The sequence below is a fragment of the Macaca thibetana genome, chromosome 15 (genome assembly GCF_024542745.1).
Source record: "Macaca thibetana thibetana isolate TM-01 chromosome 15, ASM2454274v1, whole genome shotgun sequence".
NCBI lineage: Eukaryota > Metazoa > Chordata > Mammalia > Primates > Cercopithecidae > Macaca > Macaca thibetana.
Window position 1 is genome coordinate 13,256,480 of NC_065592.1, and position 13,091 is coordinate 13,269,570.

The window sequence follows — 13,091 nt, forward strand, 5'->3', positions numbered from 1 at the left end:
CCTCACCCACAAATATACCAGGTTAAAAAGAAGCTTGGGCCAGGCACAGTGGTTCACGCCTGTAATCCCAGCACTTTGGGAGACCGAGGTGGGTGGATCACCCGAGGTTGGGAGTTCAAGACCAGCCTGGCCAACATGGTGAAACCCCGTCTCTACTAAAAATACAAAAATTAGCCAGGCATGGTGGCACGTGCCTGTAACCCCAGCTACTTGGGAGTCTGAGGCAGGAGAATCACTTGAACCTGGGAGGTGGAGGTTGCAGTGAGACAAAATCGCGCCATGGCACCCCAGCGTGGGCAACAGAGCGAAACTCCGTCTCAAAAAACAAAAAGAAGTTTAGGGCTTGAACTTGTGTTCAGTGACAAGACTATCAGGTCCCCTCTTGAGTCAGCTCAGTGGGCAGCCTTCCTGATCAAGGGTTCCGGACACCCCTCTGCTCCTGGCAGCCTCCACTGTGTCCCTGCACTTTCCCCACACCCCTCCATTAAATGCCAGTACAGGAAAAATAGTTCAAGATTTTACATAGATGGTAAAACTGCAGGGGATCCGTGAGGTAATAAAGCCCGAATCAGAAAACGCTCTTCAAAGGAGTTGCCACTTGCCTTAGGTCTGGTTAGAGGCAGAGCTCAGATTAGATCCTTTTTCCAGTTCCTGAGCCTAGCAACATAACCAAACACCGCTGGGAACCTGTGGCTTTTCAGTAATGGCGGGAGTGGCCCAGGGAGGGAAAGGACCAGTTTAGGCTCATTGGTATGACCCACTTGGCTGTGAAGGGGCTTGTGGCGGGGGCATCCCTGAGGACGCTGTGACAGTCAACAGTCGGATGGCTCTGAGCACTTTCTGTCATCTGTCCCCTTCCATTGCACTCTCCTCACAGCGTGCTGCCCCAAAGCAGCAGCAGTAGATGCAGCCTCTGCTGTCACCACCACAGCCACAAGAAAAGGAAAATAGGGTTCTCAGCAATCAAAATGTAAAGGGACCCAGGGGAGGGAATCCAGGCATGGAAGTCCACACATCAACTATGGGAGGAGAAGTAGAAGAGGAGAAATTCTTTTACTTTCAGCAGAGGCAGCACTGGGGAAGCAAAAGTCAAGTCAGAGGTCAAGGGCTGTGGGAACCAATGCAGTTATTTTACATGGGACACCAGTTATGAATGGACACAAAACAATCAAAATGAAACAACTAGCCAGGTGCGGTGGCTCACGCCTGTAATCCCAGCACTTTGGGAGGCCAAGGCAGGCGATCACTTGAGGTCAGGAGTTTGAGACCAGCCTGGCCAACATAGTGAAACCCCAGTCTCTACTAAAAATACAAAAATCAGTCAGACATGGTAGCACGTGCCTGTAATCCCAGCTACTCAGGAGGCTGAAGCGGGAGAAGCACTTGAACCTGGGAGGCAGAGGTTGCAGTGAGCTGAAATCGCACCACTGTACTCCAGCCTGTGTGACAGAGTAAGACTCCATATCAAAAAACAAACAAACAAACAACCATTTTAAAAGCTTAAACACAGGAAGATTAGACTCTAAGTATTTTTCGTACGTATATTTGGGTATGTCATTGAACACCATGATTCTCTGGAAATGTTTAGCAATTTGAGGCTAAGGAAAGAGTGTTACGTAACAGGCAGTTATGAGTAAAGAAAATGCTTCATTCTAAGCATATAAAAAGAACTACCCTTAAAGGAGTCTTTTAGGCTAACAGTTGTGGCTGTAGGCTAACAGTTCTCATCCTTTTAAAGGGCCTTCCCCATTCATGCCTATTACCCTGGTGACCTATGGAGCCAAGTGTTTAAGAGTTAACCACTTTCATAGTGGATCACCCATTTTCATGAGCTTGAGTCAGACGGGGAGCTTGCTAGAAATGCAGATTCCCGGCATCTTCCCCAGGCATTAATTCAATGGGTACGGGGTGGGATCATGAGTCTGCAGTTTGATGAACCTCCCCAGGTGGGCAATGCAGGTAGGCGGGCCACTGGTTCATTCTTCAAGTGCAAGCTCTCCTGGTGCTTCTCAAACTCTCTTGGAGAGGCTGGGCATGGCAGTTCACACCTGTAATCCCAGTACTTTGGGAAGCTGAGGCAGGAGGATCGCTTGAGCCCAAGAGTTCAAGATCAGAGCAGGCAACGTAGCAAGACCCCATCTCTGAAAATTTTTTTTGAAATTAGCCAGGTGTTGTGGCATGCACCTGTGGTCCCAGCTACTCAGGAGGCTGAGGCAGGAGGATCACCTGAGCCCAGGAGTTTGAGACCGCAGTGAGCTAGGATCATGCCACTGCACTCCAGCCTGGGCGATAGGGTGACACCCTGTCTCGAAAACAAAAACAAAAACTCTGGAAAATAAGTCACTGGGAGGACTTGTTTAAAGATTCCTTGTTCCCTCCCTTATGGACTCTGATAGAGTCCAACAAGAATACCAGGTGATTCTCAACAGGGAAGTTTGGGAAACGATTTATAGTACAACTCCCTAGAGCACCAAATCCTGGGCCCTATCCCCAAAGATGATCTAATTGGTCAGGGTGGGTCACAGCATATATTTGGACCAGCAATATGCTGAATTCCTAAACAGTTAACAGAAATACGATTACCATAGTTTTCACATTCATTGTTTACAACAGGTCCAAGGACTTGGAACTGAGAGCTGTTTCCGCTTTAGCATAAAATGCGGAAGGTGTGCTGGATCCCCACAATAGCCTATATGGCTCTTTCTTCATATATTTTTTTCTGTTTTTTGAGACAAGATCTCACCCTGTTGCCCAGGCTGGAATGCAGTAGCCCGATCTGCAGCCTGGAACTCCTTGCCTCAAGCCATCCTCCCACCTCAGCCTCCCAAGTAGCTGGGACGATAGGCACACGCCACCATGCCTGGCTTATTTTAAAATAATTTTTTGTACAGACCAGGTCTCCTTGTTTCCCAGACTGGCCTCAAACTCCTGAGCTCAAGTGATCCTCCCGCCTTGGTTTCCCAAAGTGCTGGGATTACAGGCATGAGCTAAAACACTTTCTCTGGCCATGGGTCATTTGTTTGTTTGTTTGTTTAATCTATGGGCTATATTTTACTACCCTAAGTGGATGGAAAGGATTCTTCTGGAATGAAATAAGTGAAGCAAAAGCTCTTCACTGAATACTTCGATCCTTAGGAGGAGGACACATTTACGGCCAAGAGGAGCTTCAGCCTTGGTTTCTCTCTACAGGATCAGCACCCATTTTGCAGCAGCACAGCAGGCAGGCTAGTGAAGCTAGTGTCAGTAGCTCAGCATCCTGTGGGGAAAAGCCACAGAGCCCTGTACTTGTGGAAAGGGTTGAGTGGGTACAAGCATAACAGCAGGCCAAGCGACACAGGTAAATTCCAAGTTGGCAAGAAAAGCTGAATGCTATATTTGGTTCTAGGCGTCATACCACTCGTTTTAATATTGAAGAGTGGGCCGGGCACGGTGGCTCACACCTGTAATCCCAGCACTTTGGGAGGCAGAGGCGGGCGGATCACCTGAGGTCAGGGGTTTGAGACCAGCCTGACCAACATGGTGAAACCCTGTCTCTACTAAAAATATAAAATTAGCCGGGTATAATGGCGCATGCCTATATTCCAGCTACTCAGGAGGCTGAGGCAGGAGAATCGCTTGAACCTGGGAAGCGAAGGTTGCAGTGAGCCAAAATCATGTCATTGCACTCCAGCCTGGGTAACAAGAGCAAAACTCTCTCGAAAGAAAGAAAAAATACTGAACAGAGCAAATGGAAATGGGTCCTCAGCAAGTTTTTAACTATTTCCTTCTAAATGAAGTGCAATCAATATAAGCGCCTTCCCACCAGCAAGGGAAGCCTGAAGAGTGAGTTAGTACTCCTTGTCAAAAATAACCTCCCTTGCCTGAAAAGATTAATAAAGGCCTAAGTGAATATTGTGATTAGATGGCAACACTTTTGCTTTCAGAATGAAAAATGATGAATAGCTACCAAATATAGGCGTCAGAAACTGTTAAATCCATAGATGAAGGACCGGGTGCAGTGGCTCACACCTGTAATCCTAACACTTTGGGAGGTTGAGGCGAGCAGATCGCTTGAGCTCAGGAGTTTGAGACCAGCCTGAGCAACATGGCAAAATCCCATCTCTACAAAAAATACAAAAATTAGTCAGGTGTGGTAGCGTGTGCCTGTAGTCCCAGCTACTTGGGAGGCTGAGGCCGGAGGATCACTTGAGCCCAGGAGGCAGAGGTTGCAGTGACCCGAAATCCCGCCTCTGCACTCCAGCCTGGGTGACAGAGCCAGACCCTGTCTCAAAAAAAAAAACAAAACAAAAAACCCGTAGATGTTCACCATTGTGTTAGTTACTGCCAAGTCATTCTAGTTCCTTCTTGTGCCACACTTAGCAAACGCCCATATTGTTCAGATGAAAAAGATGTGTGTGAATTCATGGAAAACATCAGAACATTCGGAAGTCAAACACGTTTTCAGAAATGCTTCTGAATATAAAATAGATGACAGAAACATAAAACCCAGTGAATCAAACTGCTCTCCCTTTTTAATCAGTTTTATAGAATATTTTACAGTACTAATCACATTAGGAGACAGGATGGGTTTCCTGTACATATACAAGATTGTGCAAGCTCATTAATTGAGACTTACAGAAAGGCTTCATCAGTTTCAAAAGAGGCAGTACAGCTTTTTAATCCAGGTGAAGCACAAGAAGAATCCAGTAGACAGGAGAGTATTAATTTGACAGAGATAATTCCCCTGGTGCATGGCCCCTACCCACACTGTCTGCCATTATCCAAGTGGAGACGTCCTCTCTCTTGAATTGAACCCTTGATGAGCTCAGGCCTGTGGAATGCGGCAGCTCCAGGGTCACTCCATAGCTCAACCACAACTTAACACGGAAGCAAACTCTATTTTCATTTCTCCAAGTGTTCTCAAGAGTAATAAAGCTATTCCTTGTCCTACTACTTTCTAACTTACATTCTAAAATATATTAAGTAATTTTTAACCTGGCAAAGTTCTCAAAGCATTTTGGCATTTAGAGTATTGCAAATACCTCATCGCTGTTAATCTATTTACTAAAAATCCTTTGGGCTTCAAGATCATTTTGGATTTACTTCCCTCAAAATTAAAGCAATTGTGTACAAAAAAAACTCACTAAATATTTAAAAAGAGACAACAGATTTTTCTTTAAAGAAACAAAGCAGGAAGAGACAGGAGAGAAAAATCTAGAAGCACCCATTGAGGAAGTGAACCCCACTACACTTCTATCACTTCTGTGCAATCCAGTAATAATTCTGAGTGTATTCCTACTTTCCCTCTTCACACCCAATCACACAGGAGAAAAACAATTTTAAAACACCTAGGTGATCTTACTTGCTCTAAAGCGGAAATTCCCATAGCAAACAACAGGAAAAAGAGTGCCGGGGCTCAGCACACGCTGCAGATTCTTATGGCAAGAACACAGCCCCTGTATTGGGGCTGGGATTGTTCTCTCGATCATGGACCTCAGGGACACATTTGTAAAGCCCACTTTCAACAAAGGCTTCCAGGACATAGGAAAAGAAAAACCATGCAGCACACCTATTTGCAATCCCTCAGAAAACCTGAGCCTCCTACTACAGCGATGTAACTATCTGTGTAAGAAGGCTTTCATAAGCAGGTTTTTATAAAGAAAAAGCAGAAGCAATTACTGTGGCTGAGATTTTACCTAAAATGAAGCAAGCAAGCAAAATGTTTGACATGTTTAAATATATATATATATAATTTTGTGGTTGGGCGCAGTGGCTCACGCCTGTAATCCCAGCACTTTGGGAAGCTGAGGCAGGCGGATCACTTGAGGCCGGGAGTTCAAGACCAGCCTGGCCAACATGGCAAAACCCTGTCTCTACAAAAAAAATACAAAAAATTAGCTGGGTGTGGTGGCACACACCTGTAATCTGAGCAACCAGGGCGGCTGAGCCATGAGAATCACTTGAGACTGGGAGACGGTGGTTGCAGTGAGCCGAGATCACGCCACTGCACTCCTGACTGGGTGACAGAGAAAGATTGTGTCTCAAAAAAAATTAAACTGTAATTTTGTAAGTAAAGACAATCTTGAACTTGTATTTCTATTACTTCTAAAAGCAGAATATTAATACAAAATGCAAACTTGGTTTTTCTTTTCCTCAGAGAAGTTAATCCTACAAGATTTCAGGGGCACTGAGCCAACTCTCTCTCCTTTTAACATCCACTTTGTAAATTCTATGTAGTAATCGGTGGCTACCGAATGTTTCCAGGGCTGATTTTGCACTTTTACACTAATCTTTCATGTAAAACAAGTACGGGAGGGCAATGGAGGAAGAAACATTTGGGGAACAACTATTCCTCTTTTCTAAAAAAAAAAAAATCAAATCACTCCCCATCTCATGTACCTGTCAAGAAATCAAACCAGTGATGGTTAATGCCAAAGTAGTCCTTGCTCCTGACAGGATATTCAGAGGAAACCTTAGCTGCCCCTGCAACAGCTGTGCTGTGCTCCTCCGCCAGCTACAGAGTCATGAGCACCCGAACCTGTTTTAGAGGTGTCACAGATGCCAAATCTCTGAGGTTTGCAGCCAAACCTCAGCCCTGGCTCCAACAAGGCAGAGCCCTATCTCCTGCCTTCAGTGTAGCCCTTCACCCCAATCCCACCACCTTCTCTTCCACAGAAAAGAGCCCCAATGCAATGTCCACATCTTCATATTTATTTCCACAGTGTTAACATGGAATAGACTTAGCAACCATTGTGGAGAAAACAAAATCTCTCATTGGTTTATGAGTAAAATCCTGTAACAATGAATTTCAACCATTCGAAGTCCTCTGCTTAACATTTACTGAATCAAAGGCTGAAGTAAATGAACTCCCATCTAGGTCTCAGATCACACAGCTGGCCTCGTGATGTATTGACGATGGGATTTAACTTCTAACACAGGGCAAGTTTGGCAGTTACAGCCCATGAAGCTCACGACTCTGTACATGGATTTCTTGACCTAACATTCAAAAGGACATTTCATAGTACTAGTTTAATTCTGATCTCTCTCTAGAAGGCAGAAACCACATCCCACACTCCTATGCAATTTATTTTGGTATTGTAAAGTAAATGAATAAGAAGGGGTGGAGACATAAAGAAAATCTAGTTTCTGGCTGGGTGCGGTGGCTCATGCCTGTAATCCCAGCACTTTGGGAGGCAAAGGCGGGTGGATCATGAGGTCAGGAGATCGAGACCATACTGGCCAACATAGTGAAACCTCGTTTCTACTAAAAATACAAAAATTAGCTGGGCGTGGTGGCGCGCGCCTATAGTTCCAGCTACTTGGGAGGCTGAGGCAGGGGAACCACTTGAACCGGGAGGTGGAGGTTGCAGTGGGCCAAGATCGTACCACTGCACTCCAGCCTGGGTGACAGGATGAGACTTTGTCTCGAAAAATAAAATAAAAACAAAGAAAAAAAAATAAAATCTTTAGGCATTCCCAGACACAAAGATCTCAGAGACGGACAGCAGACAGCCTCCGTATTCATCTGCCCAAGGCTGTTTATCACAGTTTCCTTAAAAGATACCTGGAAATGCTCCCAACAACAAGGGACTCAAGTATGGGGCTGAGTTTGTTATAAAAGCAGCTAAATGTGTTTAGGAAACACACAAAGTGAAACCAGACAGTGATGGCCCATGTACAAGACTTGTGCTTGAAGCTTTGGTGTGCCTCCTTGGCCAATTTTTCAGGCACCAAAAACCATTCCTGATTGATTATTGATATACAATGCAAACCAAACTATGAAAACACAGACTTTTTTTCAGAAGAGGGAAATAAAGGCACAGAAACCTGCCAAAATAGATTATTTTTTTCCGTAAGAATAGTATGGTTGATTAAAATAGTTTATCACTAGTAAAACTTGTATCACTAGAGCAGACAATACAAATTAGTTTTTTAAAAAATGACATTCACTGAATTCTTGGTCTGTGCATTCAATGTGAATAATCATCAAAAATATATTACAATTAAAGGTTTGTAAGGAGCTCTGTCTGGGATTTCTGCAGTATATTATTTCGGAGGAGAAGAACCACCATAAAGTATGAGCTATCCACTGTTCCTTTTTACGTTGTGTATGGTAATCAGTCTATCTCCTAATGGAGGCTCACAAACTTCCACGGTGAGATGTCTAAGTGACTTAGTAACTTTCACACTCATTAAAGACAGCCCTGCCCATCAAACGCCATACTTAGAAAGTCCAATAAACTGTATTACATTTTAATAAATATTTCTGTGTACTTTTTGTTTTTTGCTTTTAAGCTCAGCTTAAATCTTGTCAAGGAAACCATTTCACAAGACAGTATGTCACAGCCTACTATCAGCAATAGTCCTTGTTTATTAGAATCTGCAGATGTCCATATTACATCAAATATAAATATATATTATATTTACATTTCCTTCTTAGCTTTTCAATTTAGGTGAGTGTATTTATAGATAATGCCACTAATGTACCACTATTATAATCCTCAGTGCAACTCGTATCTTCTTTCCATTAGATGCACATTAATATAAGACAGCATCTTAAAAGAGGGGTACTGTTCTTTTTTAAAATAAAAGGAAAGAAAGGGTATCCAAGAATGGAGGTCTAGAAATTTTCTAAGAGATTTTTGTTCTGTTTTTTAATATTTAGAAATACCTGAAAAATGTGGTCCCTTTTTGTAGTACTAGACTCTACTTGGGGACAAGAAAATAGAATATGCAACTCAGAAAGGAAAGAGCCCAAAGAGAACCTGCTTGTTAGCTCATTAACCTGTTTAGTAAAGATCTGCTTTAAAATGCCTGAAGCTGTACAATATTATACAAAAACAATCTTCAGCCTTCAAAGCAGCTGATGCGCCTTCTTAGAGATCTGTTTGTTTGATTAACAGTCTGCTGCCTTGGTGGGCCTTGGTCTTGGTCACTTTCGGTCATCGATGGTTTTAATGAATTCTACTGCTGCTGTGAACTGCATCCACCAATAGGACTCCTCTCCAGACAGACAGCTAGCATAAAAGCTACTGATATACTGCACAGTAGACAGCAAACAGGGTGGATTTGCCTAGAGAAGTAAAAAATGAAAGTCAATTACTCAGATGTCAAAGCTCTGCCAAAATCATTTAAGTGTTCTTCAAATGTTCTTCTATGAAAGACATACCAATCCTTTTGAGGCCGGGCGCGGTGGCTCAAGCCTGTAATCCCAGCACTTTGGGAGGCCGAGACGGGCGAATCACGAGTTCAGGAGATCGAGACCATCCTGGCTAACACGGTGAAACCCCGTCTCTACTAAAATACAAAAAAAATTAGCCGGGCGAGGTGGCGGGCGCCTGTACTCCCAGCTACTCGGGAGGCTGAGGCAGGAGAATGGCGTGAACCCGGGAGGCGGGGCTTGCAGTGAGCTGAGATCCGGCCACTGCACTCCAGCCTGGGCAACAGAGCCAGACTCCGTCTCAAAAAAAAAAAAAAAAAAAAAAAAAAAAAAAAAAAAAAAAAAAAAAAAAAAAAAGAAAGACATACCAATCCTTTTGAAAACAACCCCGAAGTTATTTTTTGGAAGTAATCTTTAAACCCTAGTTTCCATGAGTAGCAATAATATGTTGGAAAGGCAACCCAGGTTCTAATCTCAGCTAATCTATCTAGAGGTTTCTATCCTTGCAAGTCCCTAACCTCACTGGTTTTTAAGAAGGCTGAACTAATCTCTGTGGTCTTACTCAACATCCCAGGATTTCAGAATGTTAGACACCAAAATAAATACTGTAAGCAAATTGAATTATATCTGGTAAGTCCAGGGAGAATAAGCTGAGAAAGAAAAAACTAAAAAAGATGGCATGCCCTCTGTTGCCAGAGGTAACAGAGGACATCTTCTGAATTTTTTTTACCTTCCTCATGTGGTGAGAAAGGGCACAGGCTGTTAAACGGTTAAGAGGAAGAGTTAGGGCCTTTTCCTTAAAACTAGCTTCAACTGGCTCTCCACAGGAACTAGATTTACTACGTGTGGAAGCCAGAAGAGCGATGGCCAACAGGAGGAGCTGTGATGCCAACCCCACGGGTTTCTCCCTCCAAGCTGAGTTCAGGTTGTAGAAATATCACAATGCTAAGAAATAGTAGGACATACATCACACACACTTTAGAGAGCAACGGCTGGGCTGAGCTGACTGGAACACACAGGTGATACGATCACTGAGTGGCTGTATGCACCCAAACTACATGGTCACCCTCAAAATGTTCAAAATAAACCATTTAAATAATGAAACTGGGCCGGGCGTGGTGGCTCACGCCTGTAATCCCAGCACTTTGGGAGGCCGAGACGGGCGGATCACGAGGTCAGGAGACCGAGACCATCCTGGCTAACATGGTGAAACCCTGTCTCTACTAAAAAAATACAAAAAAAACTAGCCAGGCAAGGTGGCGGGCACCTGTAGTCCCAGCTACTCGGGAGGCTGAGGAGGAGAATGGCGTAAACCCGGGAGGCGGAGCTTGCAGTGAGCCGAGATCTGGCCACTGCACTCCAGCCTGGGCGACAGAGCGAGACTCTGCCTCAAAAAAAAAAAAAAATAAATAAATGATGAAACTGTAATTTTAAAGTCAACAAGAACGACAGATGTCAGTACTTTCATACTACAATTACAAAATAAGAAGCTGAAAGAGGAGAGATCATTGGTAAATTTGGTAGCCTATATGACAAGTACTGCAAGGAATTCCGTATGAAAGAAGATGGTAAAAGCATAACAAAAAGAACCTGCCCTCATCCATTCATTCAATAATTATATACTGAGCCTCAACCAAGAACTTCAGGCACTGCTTTTTTTTTTTTTTTTTTTTTTTTTTTTTTTGAGACAGAGTCTCAGTCTGTTGCCCAGGCTAGAGTGCAGCAGTGTGATCTCCGCTCACTGCACTCAACCTCCTGAGCTGGGATTACAGGAGCCTGTAATTTTTGTATTTTTGGTAGAGATGGGGTTTCACCACCTTGGCCAGGCTTGTCTTGAATTCCTGACCTCGTGATCCACTCACCTCGGCCTCCCAAACTGCTGGGATTACAAGTGTGAGCCACCGCACCCGACCCAGGCACTGCTTTAAAAGCTGAAAATGTTCATCTAGGAATCCAGTCTTCCCATCCTTTCTTTTGAAAACCCTAAGGTAAGAACAAATCTTGGCCGGGCGCAGTGGCTCATGTCTGTAATCCCAACACTTCAGGAGGCTGAGGCAGGCGAATCACTTGAGGCCAGCTCGAGACCACGAGACCAGCTTGGCCAACATGGCGAAACCCCGTCTCTAGTAAAAATGCAAAAAAATTCGCTGGGCGTGGTGACACACGCCTGTAATCCCAGCTATCTGGGTGGCTGAGGCACAAGAATCGCTTGAACCCAAGAGATGGAGGTTGCAGCGGGCTGAGATCACACTACTGCACTCCAGCCTGGGCGACAGAGTGAGATTCTGTCTCAAAAGAACAAATCTTGACAGTAGGCACTTTCTTTCTGAGTAACCCAGAGCTTGTGACTTGGAAAAGAGCCAAGATCTCCACCGTTGTGTGAAGCCCTGCGCCACCTGCTCAGAATGCCACATAACTCCTTAACTGATAGTAGTAAGGGGCCCACCTTTATCAACACAAACACCAACACAGGAACAAAGTCATCCGCTCCAGGGACAGAGTCCTCATTGGCCAGGCTCAGGAGGTTCATAATCGTAGAGCACATTCTCAGGATGCACTGCACTTTGTCCCGGGGGGTTTTATAAGCACTTATTGTCCTGATTTCTGATTGTGCAGATGGCCATGGTGCTTCTCGAAGATAAACCTAAGTGAGACCATAGACAATATACAGATTCTGAATCCAATGGCAACCCCAGGCAGTGACCACCGCAACTTCCGTGTCAGGAGGCAGAGGATAATGTGGTTGCTTTCTCCTCTCTTTGGTAAAACCATATTGCAGGCCCCCTTTCCCTTCACCAAAGATTGAAGCATAACTTTAAAACTTTTAAATAAGTTGCTTTGCATTTTAAAATAGAGCAAACCAGATATCCATTAATAGAAAAATGGCATTCAACAGCACAGAAGCTAGAATTCACAAAATTTCAAACCATTCTCTTTCTTAAATAGCTAGAATGGAACTTCTCTACATTTAGTAGCTGATTCCAGAAGTGCAAACTACTAAAAGAGGACTTTCTGTTAAAACTAGCTTAAACTGGCTCTACACAGGAAATAGATTTATCACATGTGATAAAAGAAGTTATCACGTGTGAGAAAAGAGGTTAATTTAAGGCCGGGTGTGGTGGCTTACACCTGTAATCCCAGCAGTTCGGGAGGCTGAGGCAGGTGGATCACGAGGTCAGGAGTTCAAGACCAGCCTGGCTAAGATAGTGAAACACCTCTCTACTAAAAATACAAAAAAATTAGCTGGGCGTGGTGGCACACGCCTGTAGTCCTAGCTACTCGGGAGGCTGAGGCAGAGAACTGCTTGAACCCGGGAGGTGAAGGTTGCAGTGAGCCAAGATTGCGCCATTGCACTCCAGCCTAGGCGACAGAGCGAGCCTCCCTCTCAAAAAAAAAAAAAAAAGAGGTTAATTTAAAAATATGTACCATTGTTGTAGTAATCCTGGAAATAACAGATTCAAAAAACCAAAAACAATTTAAAATTGTATGCTAATTAACGTCTCATTAGTGGAGGTTGTAACAAAAACAACCAGAAACCTCAAATACCTGAAATTTTCATGTTTTCTTATTTTCTAAGAGATGTAGGACAGGTAAAAATGCTAAAGGTAATCTGAGATCACATGCAGACTCAATGACCTCTCCTGAGACAGCGTATCTCACTCTTTGGAGTGCTACCAGCCTCCCACTTCTTCAAAACATTTCTGCAGAAACCTGACTATAAAAGCACTGATGGAGAGATACTGCCCCTGACAGCAGGGCTGGCTTGAGAAGTAGCATCAAGGAAGGGCTCCTCCCAACTGGTTTTCTACTATTTCATACCAGGGAATTTTAATCCCTGAAAGCATCTTCAGGAACTTTGAAGTTAGACTGAATTACATAGAGTGAAAATGATGTTTTATATTTTATCATATTTCAGTTCCTTGAAAATGTGGTAACACTACCACGCAGCATT

At 43.9% G+C, this 13,091-nt stretch overlaps 1 protein-coding gene across 11 annotated transcripts in view; it reads right to left on the minus strand.

The window, feature by feature from the left end:
* Positions 1–6,669: 6,669 nt before the first annotated feature.
* The window catches only part of GAPVD1 (GTPase activating protein and VPS9 domains 1), a 110,657-nt gene continuing 104,235 nt past the window's right edge, over positions 6,670–13,091 (minus strand). For all 11 annotated transcript variants that reach the window (XM_050760540.1, XM_050760539.1, XM_050760542.1 and 8 more), the window contains 2 exons: positions 11,586–11,783; positions 6,670–9,052 (listed from right to left, as the gene is read on the minus strand). In XM_050760540.1, the coding sequence (XP_050616497.1) occupies positions 8,912–9,052; positions 11,586–11,783 (339 nt within the window). In that variant the 3' untranslated portion in view covers positions 6,670–8,911. The remainder of the gene's footprint in view (positions 9,053–11,585; positions 11,784–13,091) is intronic.